This window comes from Glandiceps talaboti, chromosome 7 (assembly GCF_964340395.1).
Source record: "Glandiceps talaboti chromosome 7, keGlaTala1.1, whole genome shotgun sequence".
Classification (NCBI taxonomy): domain Eukaryota; kingdom Metazoa; phylum Hemichordata; class Enteropneusta; family Spengelidae; genus Glandiceps; species Glandiceps talaboti.
Window position 1 is genome coordinate 16,712,360 of NC_135555.1, and position 21,570 is coordinate 16,733,929.

General features: G+C 35.7%; 1 protein-coding gene and 1 pseudogene across 2 annotated transcripts; both read right to left on the reverse strand.

Annotated features, from left to right (window-relative positions):
- Nucleotides 1-268: 268 nt before the first annotated feature.
- LOC144437206 (dehydrogenase/reductase SDR family member 4-like) lies at nt 269-11,930 on the reverse strand. Its single transcript, XM_078126099.1, has 10 exons — nt 11,680-11,930; nt 5,236-5,413; nt 4,799-4,876; nt 4,182-4,205; nt 3,795-3,865; nt 3,385-3,436; nt 3,010-3,144; nt 2,205-2,260; nt 1,139-1,263; nt 269-595 (listed from the first exon to the last, which is right to left on the reverse strand). Exons 1-9 carry the CDS (start codon nt 11,736-11,738, stop codon nt 1,149-1,151), a joined length of 768 nt encoding a protein of 255 aa, XP_077982225.1. The 5' UTR covers nt 11,739-11,930; the 3' UTR covers nt 269-595; nt 1,139-1,148.
- A 4,660-nt stretch (nt 11,931-16,590) lies between these two features.
- On the reverse strand, nt 16,591-21,215 carry LOC144438023 (uncharacterized; annotated as a pseudogene). Its single transcript, XR_013481022.1, has 3 exons — nt 21,077-21,215; nt 18,019-18,128; nt 16,591-17,537 (listed from the first exon to the last, which is right to left on the reverse strand). The product of XR_013481022.1 is annotated as an uncharacterized LOC144438023 (transcript).
- Nucleotides 21,216-21,570: the final 355 nt, after the last annotated feature.

The following is a 21,570-nucleotide window of genomic DNA, read 5'->3' on the forward strand; positions in this document are numbered from 1 at the left end:
TATTTTTTCGAATTCAAAACTGATATTGCAAGAAATATGACAAATGGGGAAAATAACAGATCTTATAACCTGGTAACCATTATTTCTCTTGCAACTGAAATCTTATGACGTCATAGATTTGCACAGAAATTGCATAGATGAATGAATGAATGAATGAATGAATGAATGAATGAATGAATGAATGAATGAATGAATGAATGAATGATAAAAATAGCAATGAGATTCCAACCAATTGAACTTTATTAGTCAAAATAAAAATCTATCTTCAAAAGGAACGACATTCATCAATGGTCAAAGTTGAAAAATCTTCGGCAACCTAATTGATGCAAATGAGCATTCTTGACAAACTATTCCAAGCAGCTGCGGTATCCTTTATTATTTACACCAGTTTCGCTGATTTTTGGATTTTATTTGGATTTTTAGGAGTACATGTAGCAGACATTAACGATTTTTTATATGACGAGAAAGGAATTGTATCAAACCAACGTGGAGGATGAATTTTTCGTGAATAAATGAAGGCAACACACTTGTTGACAGGAATTCATGAGTAGGCCATATACACTGGCATGGTGTACAGCTCCTTTCAGTGCTGTAACTGTAAGAACAATAGTAAACATACGTTACACGGGTTTGCTGAATTTTGATTAGGAAAAAAATTCATCATGAACACGTTGAAATATTTCGCGGCTGTGAGGGTTTTTATGTTAGCACAAGGTGTCATAGTGAGGTTTATAAATTGAAGTATCTCACTGAGTTTGCGCAGGACTGATCTAGTGGGGTACTACATTATTGACAGATCCAAATTATATTGTCAAACTCCTTATAATGGCTTCTTTATCACATTTCTAATAATCACTGTGTGCCCATATATGAACTCTAATGTATTACATTCTGAATGCAATATAAGCTACGCGTTGGCGCCAAGTACTTTCTTTATACAAAACGACATAGAGGGCGACATACTGTCTGTTCGGGATCGCCTAGCCACTTATACAAGCTTCGGCCGATGATTCTGGCGTCACAAATGTATGCAATTTAGGTAAATCGCCCTAAAACAGTAATGTTTTAATTATGTTATAGTTTATTTGTAAAAGTGGTAAAGAATAACTTTTGTTGAAAGAAATTAAGATTACTTCACCTCCATAAAGTTACAATCTTGAAAATACGCCGCCAGCAATGACGATGGTTTCCCCAGTGATAAAGGATGCCTCATCTGAACAAAGAAAGGAAACAGCGCCCGCACATTCTGATGGTTGTCCTAGTCTGTTATAGAAAACATAAAATTAGAGCTGTGCGCATGAAAAACTGAGGTGACGTAAAAGCTAACTGACAGATCCTAAGATCCTCTAAGATTAACCACGATCTCAAGAAACTGTGCACACCAGGGCCCATGTCAATCTGATTAAAATCCGATGAAGTGTACACGGCTCGATTTCTTTTTGGCTGTTACGTTTACCGTCGTTTGTTCTTTTGTGAGCACTGCTTACATTTATCTGTACTTGTCACAATACCATAGGTTTTCCCGAACCCAATCTTGTCTTACGATATATTATAACTTTATAACTTTATTTCCTACGAAAAACAAACAAAACAAAATAACAACAGCAACGACAGTGACAATTTCGTCCACTTCAATTGGACGTGTGACGACAATTGTAGGAAATGTAGCTAGAAATAGTCATGCATAGACTAATCAAGTCTAGCTACTCGAAAATATACTTAATCTGAGGATTACTATTTACACATATTTGCTGTTTAACGTTCAAGATTGAAAGTAAAAGAACCACCAAATAACAATAAACATCGTTGTCTGTGATCTGTGTTAGTGCCCTTTTCAAACAGAGTGCTCTGAAGTACTGTACCCATAAGTTTCGGCACATTACGTATTCTCATGAGTTAATTCTCTCAAATGAGCGCTCTCGAGGGGCTCGAGAAAACCTATGGTGTCAGATGTATGTACAAAAGAACAAACGACAGCAAACATAACAGCCTAAAATAATTCGCGCTGTGTACACTACATCAGACTGGACCAATGCCAGCATTGGAAGGGACTTCGAATGTACCCCTCACACTCCATTTCTAAGACAATAGTCTAAAAAAAAGGTATGACTGGCAATAAAAACAAATTTATCGAGTATATGAATTATATTACTTAGCTTTTTTTTAGGAAAAGAAAGAATAAACTACACAGAACAAGTTCCTACCGTCTCATTGGAATAGTACTGAGAGCCATTTCTCTTGCACTTGGGTCTTTCCATAACTATATGAAAAATAGAGTGATATCATGGCTTATAGTATGTTATATATAACTTTTGCTGTTACTTTGTTAAAGATATCTGAAACCCATTCTCAGTTGAAATCGAGAAAATAAATAGGAGTCACAAAATCGACCCATTTTGGAATCCAATGAGGTTGCTTGATACTTTGTTGACACGGGGGGGGGGGGGTGCAATTTCATCGAAAACATGTCGGTGAACCCCGGTGAAGTACATAATTATATAGAAAACTTTCCCTGTTGAAATACCAAAGTTACATTAAATTTGATTCATAATCTTTAGGCAATATTTTAATTTATTGTTGAACATTGGATACTTTCCATTGGTTTGTACTAGTAGTTAGGTTGCTGTATACATCCTGCAGAAGTATGTTACAGAACGCTGTTTTTTCTTTACTCTCTGTCTGTCTGTTTGTCTATCAACATGCATGTGTGTACGCAAGCAGGTACACACACAAATGCAAGCATACACGTTACGCACAAACGTACTTACGTACGTACGTACATTTGTATGTATGTATGTATGTATGTATGTATGTATGTATGTATGTATTTATGTGTGTGTGTGTGCGTGCATGTATGCATGCATGCATGTATGTATGTATGTATGTATGTATGTATGTATGTATGTATGTATGTGGTTGTATGTTATTGTGTCTGCCTCTGTGTGTGTGTGTGTGTGTGTATGCGTGTGTGTGACAACGGTGGCATTCTTATGCTCTGCTTATACTTACTGCTTCACTGAATCTTGTTTGAATCAACCCGGGGGCGATACAGTTGAGCCGGATGTTCAGATCTGCACACTCTTGCATCAAACCCCTTGTCATTCCAAACATGGCCGTCTTACTCGTTCCGTATGCTGCTAAAAACTAAATTGACACATAATTCAATTATTACAAACTCTGCAAACACATAAAAATCGAACAATATTTGCATTTTATAATTATTTCCTGCGTTAATCTGACTTTCAAATAACAAATGGAGTGGAAACAAAAGTGACAACCCACATAAACAAAATGAGAAACTAAACGAGTGAATAGAAAAACTCATTTGTTCTCTCTTGGCAATATTTTCCCCAAACAACTATTCTCATCTTTAAATGTGCTTACCTGTGAAGGGTTATAACCACCAATCGAAGACACCAAGACAATGGCACCACCGCTAGATTAATAAAATCCAAATGCTAATCAAATATTGTTTGATACTCAGAGTGATTTTCAATATCTGTACGTCAGGAATATTGCAACCCATTTTAAATTGTCGTAAAGTATACGTAGCTTCCATTTACCCACCACAACCACGAATCCCGGTGTAACAAAATATGAACCTTTCCACGAGGTAAATTGTCAGTGTTTGATTAAAATACATTGGGGAAAGACGTCTACATCATTAAAGAGGTTAGACTGGGGTTAAACAATTCTTTTTTGGAAAAGTCATTGACATCAACCCTTCGACGACCATCCCCTCTACAATCACAAATACATTTTTCTATTATAATACACATATCTAATAGCCTCACCCTCTCTTTTCTATGTGTGGTACTATGGCTTTCACTAGCAGAAAAGTGGCTTTGACATTAATGTCAAATATCTGAAAAATCAAAACAGAGAAAACATGTCAGAGAGAGAGAGGGGGGGGGGAGAAAGAGATAGAGAGATATAGAGAGAGACCAATTCAATTATGAGTCAAAATGTGAGAAATTCATCTACAATCGTCCCTTCAAGTTCAGGTATCTGTGTCGAGAGTGTGTTCGTTTAAGGTTAGTAATTTTTTCACTTTCTTGTCACTTCAAACTTCATAGAAATAAAAAATACAGACAGAACTAGTGGCAAGAAGTGATGTCTTTAACCTATTAAATCGTCTCACAAAAGGTGAAGCATAATGAATATTTCATATATTTACATACCTTGTCCCATGCCTGCTCCGGAGTCTACATTTAAAAAAAACAACAGAAAAAAATTGACATAGAATAATTATCAACTATCACACAATTATAGGCATTGAATATCAGTATGGTTTATTAGTTGGCTAACAGGATTCTGTACCGATTGAATGATTTGTCGTTATGGGAGCGATTGAAAGTTGAGGGCGCCCACACGCACAATATTACTAAAGATGAATATTTCAGTCACGGTCTATTGTCACAATGTATTATCTTTGAAATATATGGGAGAACTTCGATAAATGTTACTTTTGATGTGGACTCTTGGGTTTTAGCTTTACAAATGGCTCACATGCTTTACGAAACAAGGTACTAAAGTTAAAGTAATAAATGATGTACTGTAGTCGTACATTTTTGACGCAGAATTTATTTTAACTGGATAAGCTTTTTTTCGCGGAAACACGTCCCGCGAACATTTTGTCATATTTTGCCTTTGTTCAGCTGCTGTGAAAGTATAAAGTATGTATCAACATGTATTCATGATATCCCGGATGAGGGCACGAATGATTTGCAAATGTCGTAAACGATTCAAAGTGAATGCTTGTACATTTTATAATACTTTTGATCAATGTTTTACTCACATCAAGCACAGGTCCAAACGTTGGGTTGACAGCTGCATTTGAAACCAAGATATCAATGCCACCATATTGTTTGACAGTCTGTAATTCAGAATAGCAAAACAAGCAAATCATAATATGAAAATGCTATTCCATGAATTGTGAAAGTGGTTACATAACACATGAATTTTCACACACGAGTAAATCTAAAACATAATAATGAAAACTACGAACACGAGCTAGATAGTATTATAGAACGAACGCAACAGTTACGATGTACACTGCTTGTAGGGTTTCTTTTCGAAAGTCGGACTTCATCCCGGAAATAAATCATAACGCTTCTGAGAACCAACTTACCACATAGTAGTACATAGTCGATTACATTTTTCCCTCTGAACTGGCAATAGCGCTCTAATTTTTAATACAAAAAAAAGTCTTTTAAAAAATATATATATTGTCACCTCTTCAATCAACTTCGTCCTGTGATCTTCTTTACCAACATGACATACAACACCAGATACATTTAGATTTTCTGATTTAAGTTGATTTACAGCAGCGTCAACATTTTGTTGTTTTCGGCTGCTCAACATCACTTTGGCGCCATCTTGCGCTAACTTCCGGACTATTGCAAGTCCAATTCTATACAATTGTGGGAAAGGGCAAAATGAATTCATTGTACATTTTCTCTCTCTCTCTCTCTCTCTCTCTCTCTCTCTCTCTCTCTCTCTCTCTCTCTCTCTCTCTCTCTCTCTCTCTCTCTCTCTCTCTCTCTCTCTCTCTCTCTCTCTCTCTCTCTCTCTCTCTCTCTCTCTCTCTCTCTCTCTCTCCCTCTCCCTGTACGGTGCGCCCTCATCGGCTACACAAGATCTTAGACTAACTGCTCTTCGCGGGCAGAGCGTTCAAGTAAATTGAACTTCGAAATTGGACTATAGGGAAGACTTTTCTTTGTAAATGTTCACAAATAGGTTCACGAAGCCAGTGTTGCGAAAGTCAAGTCGCGCTTATGAAAGTCAACCCCACTGTTGTGACCCTAGGGAGTCTAAGAAGACCCTCTAACCAACTCTACAATATCATTATTTATGTGTCATCGTAAATAAATAACGCTCCTTCAACCCTTCATCCAACGGTTCCAACCCCTTTCCCTTTCGCTTGTACATTGGTGAACACCAACACAAAGGGAGCCTTCATAATTTTTTATTCTTCATACAGTGTATTAAATAAGTGAACTGTACTATTGCAGCCTGAGTCGTCTGAGAGGGCCAATCCGGGGGTCACCGTGCAAAGGGTCGGGACAAAGGGTTGCCAGTCCCGCGCCAGTCACTAAGTTGAAGCAGGCAGACACAGGCAGCAAACAATGGAAGCAGGCAGAAATGACCTTTGACCTTGAACATCGAACCCTCTAGCTTACTGTCAAATTACTGTATAGCAAGAAACAAGGACTTTACCTTTCTTTATCAGTTTCACAGACTTTCAGAAGTGATAAATCATAGAAGTAACATAATATAAGACATAAATGAAAACCCGAAGTAACTTTTTAAAAAAAAATTGTGATATTTACATGTTGTAAGTATTAACCAAACAATTATTTTCTCCCCATGCAAGAGTACTGTGTATTCACCATGCTTCAAAATACAGCTCTATGAAATCTGTATTATTAAAGTTGGTTGTACCTAAATTTTTTGTCTTTTATACCCTTCAAAGAGTTAACTATAATAATGGGAATGTTACTAATTCATGGATTTCACGACTTCTCCTTGCAAACCAGTGTTCACACTATTCACATAGTATATACAACACTGTATAAATGATAAAAAAAATTCTACACAGAAACATGCGGTGCATTATGGGATATTCCATTATTTCATACACAAATCAAATGCTTTTTCATTTCAAACCATTCAGTGTGCACATTATTAAATCACCAATTAGGCCTAGTAGAGTACTATGTATGCTATAAAAAAGTAGGTATTTCATACACACATTCAAAGGTTTTTTTTCTTCCACATGTGCACACCATTCAGTGTGCAAACAATACAAGCATTAGGCCGAGTACAATAATATATCAGCCATCATATTATATATGTGACTTTGAATAAACTTCGACTTTTATACCCAGCAGACACATTAATATATGGTGCATTATGGGAAATTTCACTATTTCATACAATAATGAAACCTAATGAGTGTGCACACTATACCCCTATTAGGCCTAGTACAGTACAATATCAGCTATCATATGATGTTTTTCACTTGCAAACAATTGAGTGTGCACACTATTGATGTAGTAGGCTTAATACAGGTATATATAAGCTATATTATGATGTATTTCACTTTTGATAAATTTCGTCTTTCATACCCAACAGACACAGAAAGATGTGGTGCATTATGGGACATTTCATTATTTCATTCAAAAATCAAATGCACTTTTCTTGCAAACCATTGAGTGTGCACACTATACACGTATTAGGAATAGTACAATATTATATCAGCTATTATATGATACACGTGACTTTAAATAGATTTTTGTCTCTTATACCCAGCAGACACACCTTCATTCAGGAAATTATAGCAATATTTACAAATTTTGATGAAACTGCACGTGCGTTTTCTTGCAAACAATTGAGTGTGCACATTATTCATATAGTAGGCTTAATACAGTTATATATATGCTATGACATAATATATTTCAATTTTGATAAATTTCGTCGTTGATGCCAAGCAGACACAGAAAGATATGGTGCATTCTGGGAAATTTCACTGTTTCATACACAAATGAAATTCACTTTTCTAGCAAACCATTGAGTGTGCACACTATTCACATATTAGGACTAGTACACTACTATATGAGCTATTAAATGATATATGTGACTTTATATAAATTTTGTCTTTCATACCCAGCAGACACACTTTTATTTAGGAAATTATAGGAATATTTACAAATTTTGATGAAACTACACGTGCGTTTTCTTGCAAACAATTGAGTGTGCACACTATTCACCTATTAGGCCTAGTACAATATCATATCAGCTGTTATATGATATATGTGACTTTATATAAATTTTGTCATTGATACCTTAGCAGACACAGAAATATATGGTGCATTCTGGGAAATTTCATTATTTCATACACAAATCAAATTCACTTTTCTAGCAAACCATTGAGTGTGCACACTATTCACATATTAGGCCTAGTACACTACTATATGAGCTATTAAATGATATATGTGACTTTATATAAATTTCGTCTTTCATACCCAGCAGACACTTTTATTTATACAATTATAGGAATATTTACAAATTTTGATGAACTGCACATGCGTTTTCTTGCAAACAATTGAGTGTGCACATAATTCATATAGTAGGCTTAATACAGTTATATATATGCTATGACATAATATATTTCAATTTTGATAAATTTCGTCGTTGATGCCAAGCAGACACAGAAAGATGTGGTGCATTGTGGGAAATTTCACTGTTTCATACACAAATGAAATTCACTTTACTAGCAAACCATTGAGTGTGCACACTATTCACATATTAGGCCTAGTACACTCCTACATGAGCTATTAAATGGTATATGTGACTTTAAATAAATTTCGTCTTTCATACCCAGCAGACACACTTTTATTTATACAATTATAGGAATATTTACAAATTTTGATGAAACTGCACGTGCGTTTTCTTGCAAACAATTGAGTGTGCACACTATTCACATATTAGGCCTAGTACAATATCATATCAGCTGTTATATGATATATGTGACTTTATATAAATTTTGTCATTGATACCCAGCAGACACAGAAACATATGGTGCATTCTGGGAAATTTCATTATTTAATACACAAATCAAATTCACTTTTCTAGCATACCATTGAGTGTGCACACTATTCACGTATTAGGCCTAGTACACTACTATATGAGCTATAAAATGATATGTGTGACTTTATATAAATTTCGTCTTTCATACCCAGCAGACATACTTTTATTTATACAATTATAGGAATATTTACAAATTTTGATGAACTGCACATGCGTTTTCTTGCAAACAATTGAGTGTGCACATCATTCATATAGTAGGCTTAATACACTTATATATAAGCTATAACATGATATATTTCACTTTTGATAAATTTCGTCGTTGATACCCAGCAGACACAGAAAGATGTGATGCATTATGGGAAATGTCACTATTTCATACACAAATGAAATTCACTTTTCTAGCAAACCATTGAGTGTGCACACTATTCACATATTAGGCCTAATACACTCCTATATGAGCTATTAAATGATATATGTGACTTTATATAAATTTTGTCTTTCATACCCAGCAGACACACTTTTATTTAGGAAATTATAGGAATATTTACAAATTTTGATAAAACTGCACGTACGTTTTCTTGCAAACAATTGAGTGTGCACACTATTCATCTATTAGGCCTAGTACATTAGCTGATATAATATTGTACTAGGCCTTATAGGTGAATAGTGTGCACACTCAATGGTTTGCTAGAAAAGTGGGTTTGATTTGTGTATGAAATAGTGAAATTTCCCAGAATGCACCACATCTTTCTGTGTCTGCTGGGTATGAAAGATGAAATTTATCAAAAGTGAAATATATCATGTTATAGCTGATATATAACTGTATTAAGCCTACTATATGTATAATGTGCACACTCAATTGTTTGCAAGAAAACGCATGTACAGTTTCATCAAAATTTGTAAATATTCCTATAATTTCCAATAAAAGTGTGTCTGCTGGGTATGAAAGACGAAATTTATTTAAAGTCACATATATGACATGATAGCTGATATAGTATTGTACTAGACCTAATACGTTATTAGTGTGCACACTCAATGGTTTGCTAGAAAAGTGAATTTCATTTGTGTATGAAATAGTGAAATTTCCCAGAATGCACCAAATACATCTGTGTCTGCTGGGTATTCTTAAAGAAAGACGAAATTTATGAAAAGTGAAATATATCATGTTATAGCTTATATATAAGTGTATTAAGCCTACCATACGAATAGTGTGCACACTCAATTGTTTGCAAGCAAAACGCACATGAAGTTTCAACTAATTAGTAAATATTGCTATAATTTCCTAAATAAAAGCGTGTCTGCTGGGTATAAAAGACAAAATTTATTTAAAGTCACATATATGACATGATAGCTGATATAGTATTGTACTAGACCTAATACGTGATTAGTGTGCACACTCAATGGTTTGCTAGAAAAGTGCGTTTGATTTGTGTATGAAATAGTGAAATTTCACAGAATGCACCAAATACATCTGTGTCTGCTGGGTATGAAAGACGAAATTCATGAAAAGTGAAATATATCATGTTATAGCTTATATATAGCTTTATTAAGCCTACTATATGAATAATGTGCACACTCAATTGTTTGCAAGAAAACACATGTGCAGTTCATCCAAATTTGTAAAAATTCCTATAATTTCCTAAATGAAGGTGTGTCTGCTGGATATGAAAGACAAATTTATATAAAGTCACATATATCATTTGATAGCTCATATAGTAGTGTACTAGGCCTAATGTGTGAATAGTGTGCACACTCAATGGTTTGCTAGAAAAGTGAATTTAATTTGTATATGAAATAATGAAATTTCCCATAATGCATCACATCTTTCAGTGTCTGCCTGGTATCAACGACGAAATTCATATAAAGTCACATATATCATATAATAGCTGATATGATATTTTACTAGGCCTAATAGGTGAATAGTGTGCACACTCAATTGTTTGCTAGAAAACGCACGTGTAGTTTCATCAAAATTTGTAAATATTCCTATAATTTCCTAAATAAAAGTGTGTCTGCTGGGTATGAAAGACGATATTTATATAAAGTCACATATATCATTTGATAGCTCATATAGTAGTGTACTAGGCCTAATATGTGAATAGTGTGCACACTCTATGGTTTGCTAGAAAAGTGGGGTTGATTTGTGTATGAAATAGTGAAATTTCCCATAATGCATCACATCTTTCTGTGTCTGCTGGGTATGAACGACGAAATTTATCAAAAGTCACATATATAATACGATGGCTGATATATTATTGTACTCGGCCTAATGCTTGTATTGTTTGCACACTGAATGGTGTGGAAGAAAAAAAACCTTTGAATGTGTGTATGAAATACCTACTTTTTTATAGCATACATAGTACTCTACTAGGCCTAATTGGTGATTTAATAATGTGCACACTGAATGGTTTGAAATGAAAAAGCATTTGATTTGTGTATGAAATAATGGAATATCCCATAATGCACCGCATGTTTCTGTGTAGAATTTTTTTTATCATTTATACAGTGTTGTATATACTATGTGAATAGTGTGAACACTGGTTTGCAAGGAGAAGTCGTGAAATCCATGAATTAGTAACATTCCCATTATTATAGTTAACTCTTTGAAGGGTATAAAAGACAAAAAATTTAGGTAAAACCAACTTTAATAATACAGATTTCATAGAGCTGTATTTTGAAGCATGGTGAATACACAGTAACTCTTGCATGGGGAGAAAATAATTGTTTGGTTAATACTTACAACATGTAAATATCTCAATTTTTTTTAAAAAGTTACTTCGGGTTTTCATTTATGTCTTATATTATGTTACTTCTATGATTTATCACTTCTGAAAGTCTGTGAAACTGATAAAGAAAGGTAAAGTCCTTGTTTCTTGCTATACAGTAATTTGACAGTAAGCTAGAGGGTTCGATGTTCAAGGTCAAAGGTCATTTCTGCCTGCTTCCATTGTTTGCTGCCTGTGTCTGCCTGCTTCAACTTAGTGCGCCAGTCTACTTGTTGTGCACTCAGTGAGAAGAAAACAACACAAATTCTACAATAATATCCACATAGCAACTACCCGAAATGTAATCCAAATAGTGTCTTACCCGTCTGTTGAGGCTGTCACTATTGCCACTTTGCCCTCAAGCCGTTTAGCGCCAGACATATTGCCGAATGTAAACCCGTGTATGTGCAGTCGTCGCGAGCGTGTACCAGGAGCGTGTACAGTACAGAGCAGCTCTATACTATAGATTACCTCCGCATATTAATTTGACAGCGTACTAGTAGGGGTGTAGCAAGGACCTAGGTATCAATACACTCTGATCAAAGGGATCAGAGTACACGGTGTAGGGTACAGAGTCTAGATTGAAAGAGGTCAGTGGGGCCCCGGCAATCTCATATTCAACTTTGACCCAGACGTGCGTTGACCCCAACGCGTTTAGCTATAGTTGAAATGAATGCCGCTCCTCTGGCGATCGGTTGAGTAGTATACGTATGAATTATAAACAACATTTTGTCCATGGCTTTTACGTAGCCGGCTATGTGGTATGAATATAACTGAAATTACGTGTCGATATAGACCCAAATAATACTGATGTAATGGTAAGCTTATGATGTTATGGCTACGACGCATAAAATGCAATTATTGACACATAATATATAATTTATTTTCATTTATATTCTCATTTATATGTAATGATTACAGAGTCACGTAAACGCCTTTAGTGGTAACACATAAACAAGAAATATTGTTCAAATATAATATGTAGTTAAGTCTAATAACTATAAATATTGAGCGAAATTCAGACATTAACTATTCTGGTTTGCATATCATTTTGCAAAAAATGTTGATTTTCATATTTCAAGAAACAATTTCAGAATGGCTTATCAATACTTGGCAAAAGTTGATTTTATCGGTGATATCTTTGTTTTCAATAAAGCCCTTGCATATTTAATGATATTAACTAGGCTACTTGGTGTTCAACAATTATATAGTCAATGTTGAATTATTATTTATGGAAGAATTTATTCTGACAGAGTAATTCTAAGACGAATGCTACATGAATGAAGACGATGATATTTTTACGGATAGTATTTCTGTCAAAGTAATATATATATATATATATATATATATATGTATGCCAGATGATTCGTATTCATTAAGTCCATGGGGATGTAGGGTTCCAGCTCTATTAATCCACAGACTCCAGTTGTTTAGTTATGTCTGCATCCGAACCGCGTACAAGACAAAGTATTGTAGCTTTGAGGGCGTTGTCTTTGGGTGAATGTCCTGTGTCCTGAAGTGTGGAACTACATATGGTGATCTATCAGTTTTGTTATTTCTTATGTTAGAACGATGACCTTTGATGCGTTTGTGAAATGGTTAAGTGTTTTTTTCCTATATATTGTACGTTGCATTTCTGGCAAGTGAGAGCATAGATTACGTTACTTGATTTGCAGTTAACACCATCTTTGATGAGGAATATTTTACCAGTTGTAGTAGCCGTGAAATGTTTGGTATTTTGCATAACGGAGCAACAGGAACATCTTGCAGTGTTACAAGGTTTGCACCCCCATGTAATTTGGTTGGATTTGGCGTGTCTTATTTTGTTTTGATGTAGAATATCACCAACAGTGGCAGGTTTACGGTAGGCTATGATGGGTAGTTGTGGCATGACTTTATTCATTCTTTGTGAGGTGTGGAGTAGAACCTGGTTAGCTTCAGTTATCTTCTTGAGAATATATATATATATCTTCAACCGTAATAATACCAAAGTGAGCTATAGTTGCATGGACAACATGGGTAAATTAATCAGCGGTCATAATAAAGCCATACTTTCAAAAGCTAAGCAAACACAACAAAATACCTGTAACTGCAGAAAACCAAAGGAGTGCCCTCTCGCAGGAAAATGCCTCAAAAAAAGCGTTGTTTACAAAGCAACAGTCACCACTAATCAAGATCACAAATCATACATAGACGTTAGTGACACAGAATTCAAAAGCAGGTTTAACAACCACAAGTCTTCATTTAAACTTGATCACAAGAAGAAAGACACTGCACTCAGTAAATACATTTGGCACCTAAAAGACAGCAACATTAATTACGACGTACACTGGTCAGTTCTCAAGCAGGCTTCCTCATACTCTAACGTTACCAAACGATGTCAACTATGCCTCTGGGAAAAATATTTTATTATAACTGCCGACAAATCAACGAACTTGAACAGCAGAACTGAATTAATCAGTAAATGCCGGCACGCTAACAAGTTCTTACTTAATAATACGTAACCTTTGTTGTCAATCTTTTTGTGTACACACAGCCATCAGTGAACACACACAAGTTATGTACATAATGCAGGATGTATAGCTAACGAATACTATTAAACCACACTATTACACCTGACGATCCTTCGGGTGAAACGGTCCGTAGTGTAATTCCACTATGTAATATCAGACTCGTCTTCTTTCATTTTTATGTATATATATATATATATATATATATATATATATATATATATATATATATATATATATATATATATATATATATATATATATATATATATATATATATCAGTAAATTCAACCTCAAGTTAATTAAGTCGTGAGAAACTAACTTCCTGTAACATTTTTGGTTCACGTCTTATCTTCAAACCCATACCCAAATCGGCGTTTCTTACTATAAGTAATTTGCATTATCATAACAATAAGATATTTCTTCTTTGTCATTTGGATCATTTGGATTTCGTAAACAACAAAATAGATGATCGGATAAAGTTTCACCTAGTATATTGTCAACTGTTTTACCGACCCAAGTAGACGTCATCGAAGGCATGGCAACATTAGTATTATACCAGACGTAAGGTACACGTAATTATTTTACCCATAAGTGGGGTGTTATCATTCGGTCAGCTTGTCAAATCTATTATCATATATACATCTGTCAAATGATTCAACGACTAGTGCAAGTGTTAATTTGAATCATACTGTTGTCACTTTCTCTGTCATCAAAAGTAAATAAAGAATTGTATATTTCCCTTTAAATATCTGAATAAATTACAAATGTTTCATAGCTAAAGTGATGAATTGCCCTTTATAAATGCTCTTGTTTTACGCCTTGTCTGGGTTTGCCTATGGCTTGTCCGTTCCAATCATAAACTCCTTACATTCCACACCGAATTCCACACTTAGTGGTATCGGAATCTTCATTAGGACCTGGGGAAAAACTCGAGATTTACGTTTGGTGGAAGTAAATATACACAGAATAGTTCATGACACAGTTTCAACTCAGTTCTTCAAGTTACTTAGTCAAAATAGCAAACGTTCTTTTGTATGTGAATTTGCCCCTGATCGCCTCTTGCCACAAGGAGCACAGTGTTCCGTAGCATCCTTCCAAGTCTGCCCAAAATAAAACCAACATCTGTGTATATCTAAATTCCACATTTTATTCGAATCCGAAATCAGAATTTCTTCATCCCATAAATGGTTAATAAACAATCCTTTTGAAAGAAACAAACAATCACTTTCTTTCCCTATTTTGGAAAATGTTTATACAATAGTTAATTAGATTAAGAAAACAACAGCTTAATAACACCCATATCAATTTAGCAGCTGATATCATCTAAGTTATAATTTAGCACTTCATGTGAGACTCTTGACCTATACTTAATGACATAGAACAACATAACCCGACTTATACCCTTTAGCTGTCAAAATGTTGACTCAGTATTTTACATGTACAGGATTAACAGTCCTCTACCGGAGCTAACATTAAAGTTTGTGTAGCGGGGTATAACCATAGACCCTACTTGGTGTAGGGTCTATGGTATAACCAACTCCTTGTCCGAGTTGCTGCTGAAGTCTTATCAGTATTGGATAGTGTACTTCCAAAGGGAGATTTAGAAGGTGTGAATTGGGTTGACCTTTGTAGTTCAAGTAAAACTCAGACCACTAACGAAGTCCAGCGAAGTCAGAAACCATATGCCTGAACATGGAAGTATAGGGGAATCATCCATGGTCTGAAGAATGAAATGCAAGAGTACGACCCGGACCTAAATAGTTTGCCAACATTACGAGGAGAACTTAATTACGGAAAAATTGTTGTTGAGGCGAGTAGTATTAAAAATAACTCATACTACTGCATCATGAATTTAGTAGTGACTGCACAGTAAGAGTACAACTGTTACCATTCAAAAGAAACGGTAAACATTTAAAAAAAACTAATTTTACACAGGTTTTCATATGAGCTAAACTATAAGACACGTCTCGTTGTTCAACCCTATCAGGGCTTGTGAATGTTGCATGGCTTATTTAATTGTTTCGCCGTGAACACTGCATGCTGTGTGTCCCTATCCGAATGTGTACACTTTTATCTCAGTATTATCATCACCTAGCCTGGCAAGGGGTGAGACAGTGTGTATTATCATCACCTAGTCTAGCAAGGGTGAGATGGACTAATCCTGCTATCCTGTGAACTTGTCGGGCATATGTACAATAGACACCCGTGGAAAGATAAAAAGATCCGCTTTGTTGATTATCTTTCCACCGGTATTTTCTATACCAAGTGTCTCCATAAATTTAAAATGTGAATTTAAGGAAAGGTTCAATCAAACATTTTGCACTTTAAGTTTAGCTTTTCGTTATGTGTTTAATCAATATGTGAGTAATAAACTGAAAGGTATTATGGTTATGCGACTTGAAATGTCAAAACTCTGCCATGTTGAGTTTCACTGTGTGCAGCCATTTAGGGAACTTTTGCCACAAAGAATACTGTGAAAACTGCCTACTTGTGATGTCATGTCATCCTAAACTCCTCTGGCATCTAGATCGAAGTAAATATCAAATTTCTATTTCGTATATTACCCAGTAACAGAAATGTTTTCCAAAACTATTCTCGAGACGTTTATCTATTCCCGACTTCAATATTTCGATGTTGAGATGGAGTAAATTAGAAGTCAACGTAATTTCCCATTCTCAAACTTGTCATTTCATTTCCGAGTCAAAGATATGGCAGCATGTTAATATTGATAAACGCTTCTTAGTTCCTTGGCAAGCCTGGTGTGGAAAACATACTGCGACTTTTCTACTGATGGTGCATATCGACCAGCCGTGTATGCAGATGATGCTAGACCTTTTTGAACAGCTTCGCATACGACGTTGTCTTCTTCTTGGACAGCATGGGCCACTGTTGTGCTCTTCTTAATATATTCTCCTGCTTCTTCTTTCGACATCGTTTCCATATAATTTTTATCCAAGAAAAAATTGAAGACGAAATCTGTTTTACCGTAGCCACGAGGGAGAGTCATGATCGTTTCCAACCAGGGACCATATCGACTTATCATGAAGTTAGGATAGATGTAGTTGTACGATGACCAATCGCCAATGCGGTTCAAAGCCTTCGGAGTATTGGCTTTACTTCTTAGGACTTGAAGAGTGAAGTCTTCGTTCACCTCAAGCATATTGAGAGATTTTGCATCGTAATATTCATCAGTCAATTTCTTGTGTGTGACATCCACATGATAACCTCCATCACTAAAATTTTCAACAACTACCTTCCAGTTACTCTTGATCTGGTGTATCTTACTTTCGACGAAGATGGCGTTACCTTGTGAGTAGCCGAATTCTTCCAAGTGGTTTTCCAACTTTTTCAGGTGTACCATATTTTCTCCAGTCTGATATTGGCCGGGTGTCATCTTCACGAAAACCATTGGGCCCCAAGTGGTTACAGGCAGAGATGTCAAGCCGTTGTCTGATGCCTTGAAATCTTTGATGCCCTTCATCTTTCTAGCTATCTTAAGTCTACCGTCAAGTGCATAAACCCATCCATGGTAAGAGCATGTGAATTGATCAACTGTGCCGTCATCTTTCGCTACTGGCATACCACGGTGGCAACATACATTGAAGAACGCTTTCAGGTTCCCCTTCTCATCTCTGCATACTAACAATGGTTCGCCAACCATATCAGCTGTAATTTAGTTATCAATATATTGTCATGTTATGAAAGCATTGTGCAAAGTAATATTCTTGAATGGAACATCAAAATGGATTTGAATTTCTCATGTCTTTCCTTGGTACCTCAACTTAAATATGCCATAACTCAGAGAATAAAATTATATTTTTGAAGACTTAAGGTAATCATAAACCTATTTTACTATATATGAGAGATTTTGTAAATTTCTGTTGTCATATATATATATATATATATATATATATATATATATATATATATATATATATATATTATCTATCTATTTATCTATCTATTTATCTGTCTGTCTGTCTGTCTGTCTGTCTGTCTGTCTGTCTGTCTGTCTGTCTGTCATGCATGTCCGACATTATTATCCGCGAACGTATTGTGTGTATGTGTGTATATAATAATATAGTTCAGTGATCATGATGAAGGCTCAGATTCAGAAAGATGATAATTTATATTTTCACTATTGTACCTGTAAAGTAATGTCCAGGCTTTGAAACCTGGTCTACCCGACCCACGGCCAGCCAGTTCTTTCTAAAAATAGTCTTCTTCTCTAACTCATAGAATTCTGGAGTTGTGTACCTGAAACATAATGAAACATCAATTCATTTACACTCTTACAATTAATCATCTTTCATTCAGTCCTGAGAATCCTCCATGATACAATGTGTTGGCATATCATTCACAAATCCATAAATACTAGTACATACGTCAATGTAAATCGTTATAGAGTGTTATTGTAATCATATAAGCACAGGTCATGCAGGTAAGGGAGGTGATCTTATTCAAGTTGGCGGTAATCACCTGTGTTGCCCGAGGTTGTCCAAAACCGCCCGTGTCCGCCTTGGAATATTCATGAGATTATCACTACTGTGTTGTCGCGGGCGAAGTCATTTAGTTGAACACAAGGTGTCAATCGGGATAACAAAAGGGCGATTAAAATTGTCACTGACGGGCAAACGTGTGGCATTGCGGGCTAAACTGTGTTTACCTTTGGATAGCATCTCCACCACATCTTTACAAGCAAAGATTAATAAAAATCACGAAACAAAGTGGTACTATATGAATGTCGAAATATCCCCTTGCCCAGTGCGTAAATCTCTTACCGCAATGTAGCAAGGCCACATTCAAAACCCGTTATCTTCAGCTAGAAAATTACGTTGTTCAAAATCGTGTGAAACGTATACCCGTCCTATGTTTGACCATGGAAGTAGAACCCCGGGGTTCTACTTCCATGGTTTGACAGAAATGTCACTTTTAAATTCACATCGATGATTTCTGCTGCATACATCGTAAACTAAACTAAATAACGGAATCGTGGATATCACATTTCATGGAGAGTTCACGACCCGAGCATCGTGTGTTACTGCGTCTAATTCAAAATAAACTTTTTCCAAATTCATAAATGTGTGTGAATACTCTGATCACTACCGTTGCTTGACCAAAGTTCAATATATTTATTGTTATTGTTCATGTACATGGTGCATGCCTTTCTCGAAGTACGGAGGTTGACATGGAAAGATTAATAAACAGTATCATGAACGGCACAAAAAAAACGACTAGATTTTGTATAAGATGAAACACCTTGTTCAATCACTGTTATACCCCTTTGTACACCAGATTACTTTCATTTGTTTCAAACGGAACGGCATACCTATGGTCATATTACCACATTTGCCTAGTTTAAGTTGAAATTAAAATATCTTTTATCTAAATCCATCCAGGATTTAATGGTTTCTATTGTCTTTAACCCAGCACTTTAACAAAACCAACTTTACAACTTTAGATACAAAGGGCAGCGTTCCAAATTGATACAATAAAACGTGAATAACAAAAGAAGGCAAGTGATCAATCAATGGAGAAAACTATTATTAGTGGGAGAATAATTTGCTAGTAAAGTATTTGTTATGTATTTCTTAAGAATAACATTAATAGTAATGAGCGTCGGTAGGCGGATATGATAATCTGAATATCACGCCATTATATTGTATTTTATTATATGTTGGGTCAAACCATGGTCAAACAGTTCAATGAATATACATCGATATCGTTGCATGGGAGGTAACCAAATTCTTTAATCCGTTCCTTGAACATCGAACATTCATTCATTTTTCCCTTAGAAATGTCAAATGAACGTGAAATGTTGTGAATGATCGGGTCGTTACACAGTTTGTATTGTATATACAGTAAGTGTTAAGATATTGTTATTCAAGGTATGCTGAAATAGAAGTCATACAAATCATTATAAACTATTTCGACATGTATTTTTGCACGTCAGTTGCGACTTGATGGGTAGATGTGTCAAAATACACAAACGGCATCGAATATTCAACCACTAGTAGAAATGCGTTCATGTGTTTTCTGAATACGAATTTTATTTATTGACTCGCTAATATATATGAATATATATCATAGATGTGTTCGAACTCTGTGTATAAAACTTCATGCCGTTGTCTGATGTTGATTTTAAATTAGATTTGCCGGATGACATCCGATGTTCTACGTTTTGTTGTTCGTCCTTATCATAAAATATTTCAGAATAAGTAATTACACCGATCCAGCTAGAATAAATAGTATTTTTCAGATAAACTTATCTGTATAAATAATAATACGTGATACCGATTTTACGAAATAAATCGCGTAATTATGAAGAGTTCGACACTCTGTTAACCCCAATATTCATATGTCTCGTCAGGCTATACCATACCTGTGATTGCGATTAAGTTTACGTGTGTCAATACACAATGTAGAATGCACAATGAACGTCTTTTATGAATACTTATTTTTGTGTCGAAACTAAACACTAACTGGCAGTGGTCTACCTATAGACCCTCCTATGGTCCACCATACACTTGGTGATCGGCACCACTAGTGCACTCCGCTGTAGGTCAAGTAGGTCAAGGACATGTTACTACATTTTGTGCTCACTACGTGTTCTTCGACGCAACAGTACGTGTAGCATGAACGTAATTTCGTGAGACTAGACAGGACACAGCCGGTGTGGATAAATGTACAGCTCGAGAGAACTCGTCTACGCCCAAGACGCAAGAGCCGTGTTACCGAGTTCCGGCTTGTACTGTACCTACCAAGAAACATCGGTTGATGCTGCCTCTGTCAATTAATCTTTCACATCCGAATGAGGACATACTTTTGACCTACCTTTGATGTCACTCTCTTTTAATTCCCACCGCAAAATATCAGGCAAGAGTTACATGTGCACTCGCAATATACAACTAGTAAACCCAAGTCATTCACCTGTTGTTAGAGGTTCATGTATACACAAGAAAACAGCTAAATACTATATAAATGATGTCATAAACAAAGAAAGTGCAATACAAAAAAAATAATGAAAAAAGGCAAGCTTGGAGAGTATTTTGACCAGCTGCTACGTTTATAGTTGACGTAAAAGAGCGACTCCAAGTCGTGAGCACTCTGGCTAAAACTTATGTGTACATTTTTGGTTGTGTAGTAGTCTTCCTGTCCGTGTATGGATATTAGATCTTACTAGTTTTAAGTTTAACTCAGCTTACCATTCAGATGGAGGGGTGAATGCTTTGTCAATTGGTACAGAAGGGTCGAATCTGACCACTTCCTCCTCCCTTGGTATTGCAAGCATGGTGTGTTGCTCACGACAATTGTTTCGTGAGCGCTTACTTGGATATCTCACGATTCTCGCACCCCTGATGACAATACGCCACATGTTGATGTAGGACTATAAGAGTGACAAAGTAGTGGATCTGGGCAGAACTGTGGTCTGGATGACAACTTGGGATTCTCAATGTCAAAGTCTTTTGCAATTGTGCTCAACACTTTTGCTCAGAGTACACTAGCAATCCTCACTCCTTGCAGGTCTGTAAACACAATAAACATATCACATCCTTTTTATGTTCTTTGATTGGGTATGCTCCACTTATTGTTGCTAGGACGCTAATTACATATGCACGACATTTGGCAAATATACACATTTTTACACCCATGCATCAGTTGTGTACGCATTTGCCAATCATTGCATCCAGCTATTCTG

Coding starts and splice junctions, on each gene's coding strand:
- LOC144437206 (XM_078126099.1), bottom strand. CDS start 11,738: ATGTCTGGCGCTAAACGGCTTGAGGGCAAAGTGGCAATAGTGACAGCC. Junction 3,437..3,794: donor CCACACATAGAAAAGAGAGG/GTGAGGCTATTA, acceptor TTATTAATCTAG/CGGTGGTGCCATTGTCTTGG. Junction 2,261..3,009: donor AAACAAGATTCAGTGAAGCA/GTAAGTATAAGC, acceptor TTTTTCATATAG/TTATGGAAAGACCCAAGTGC.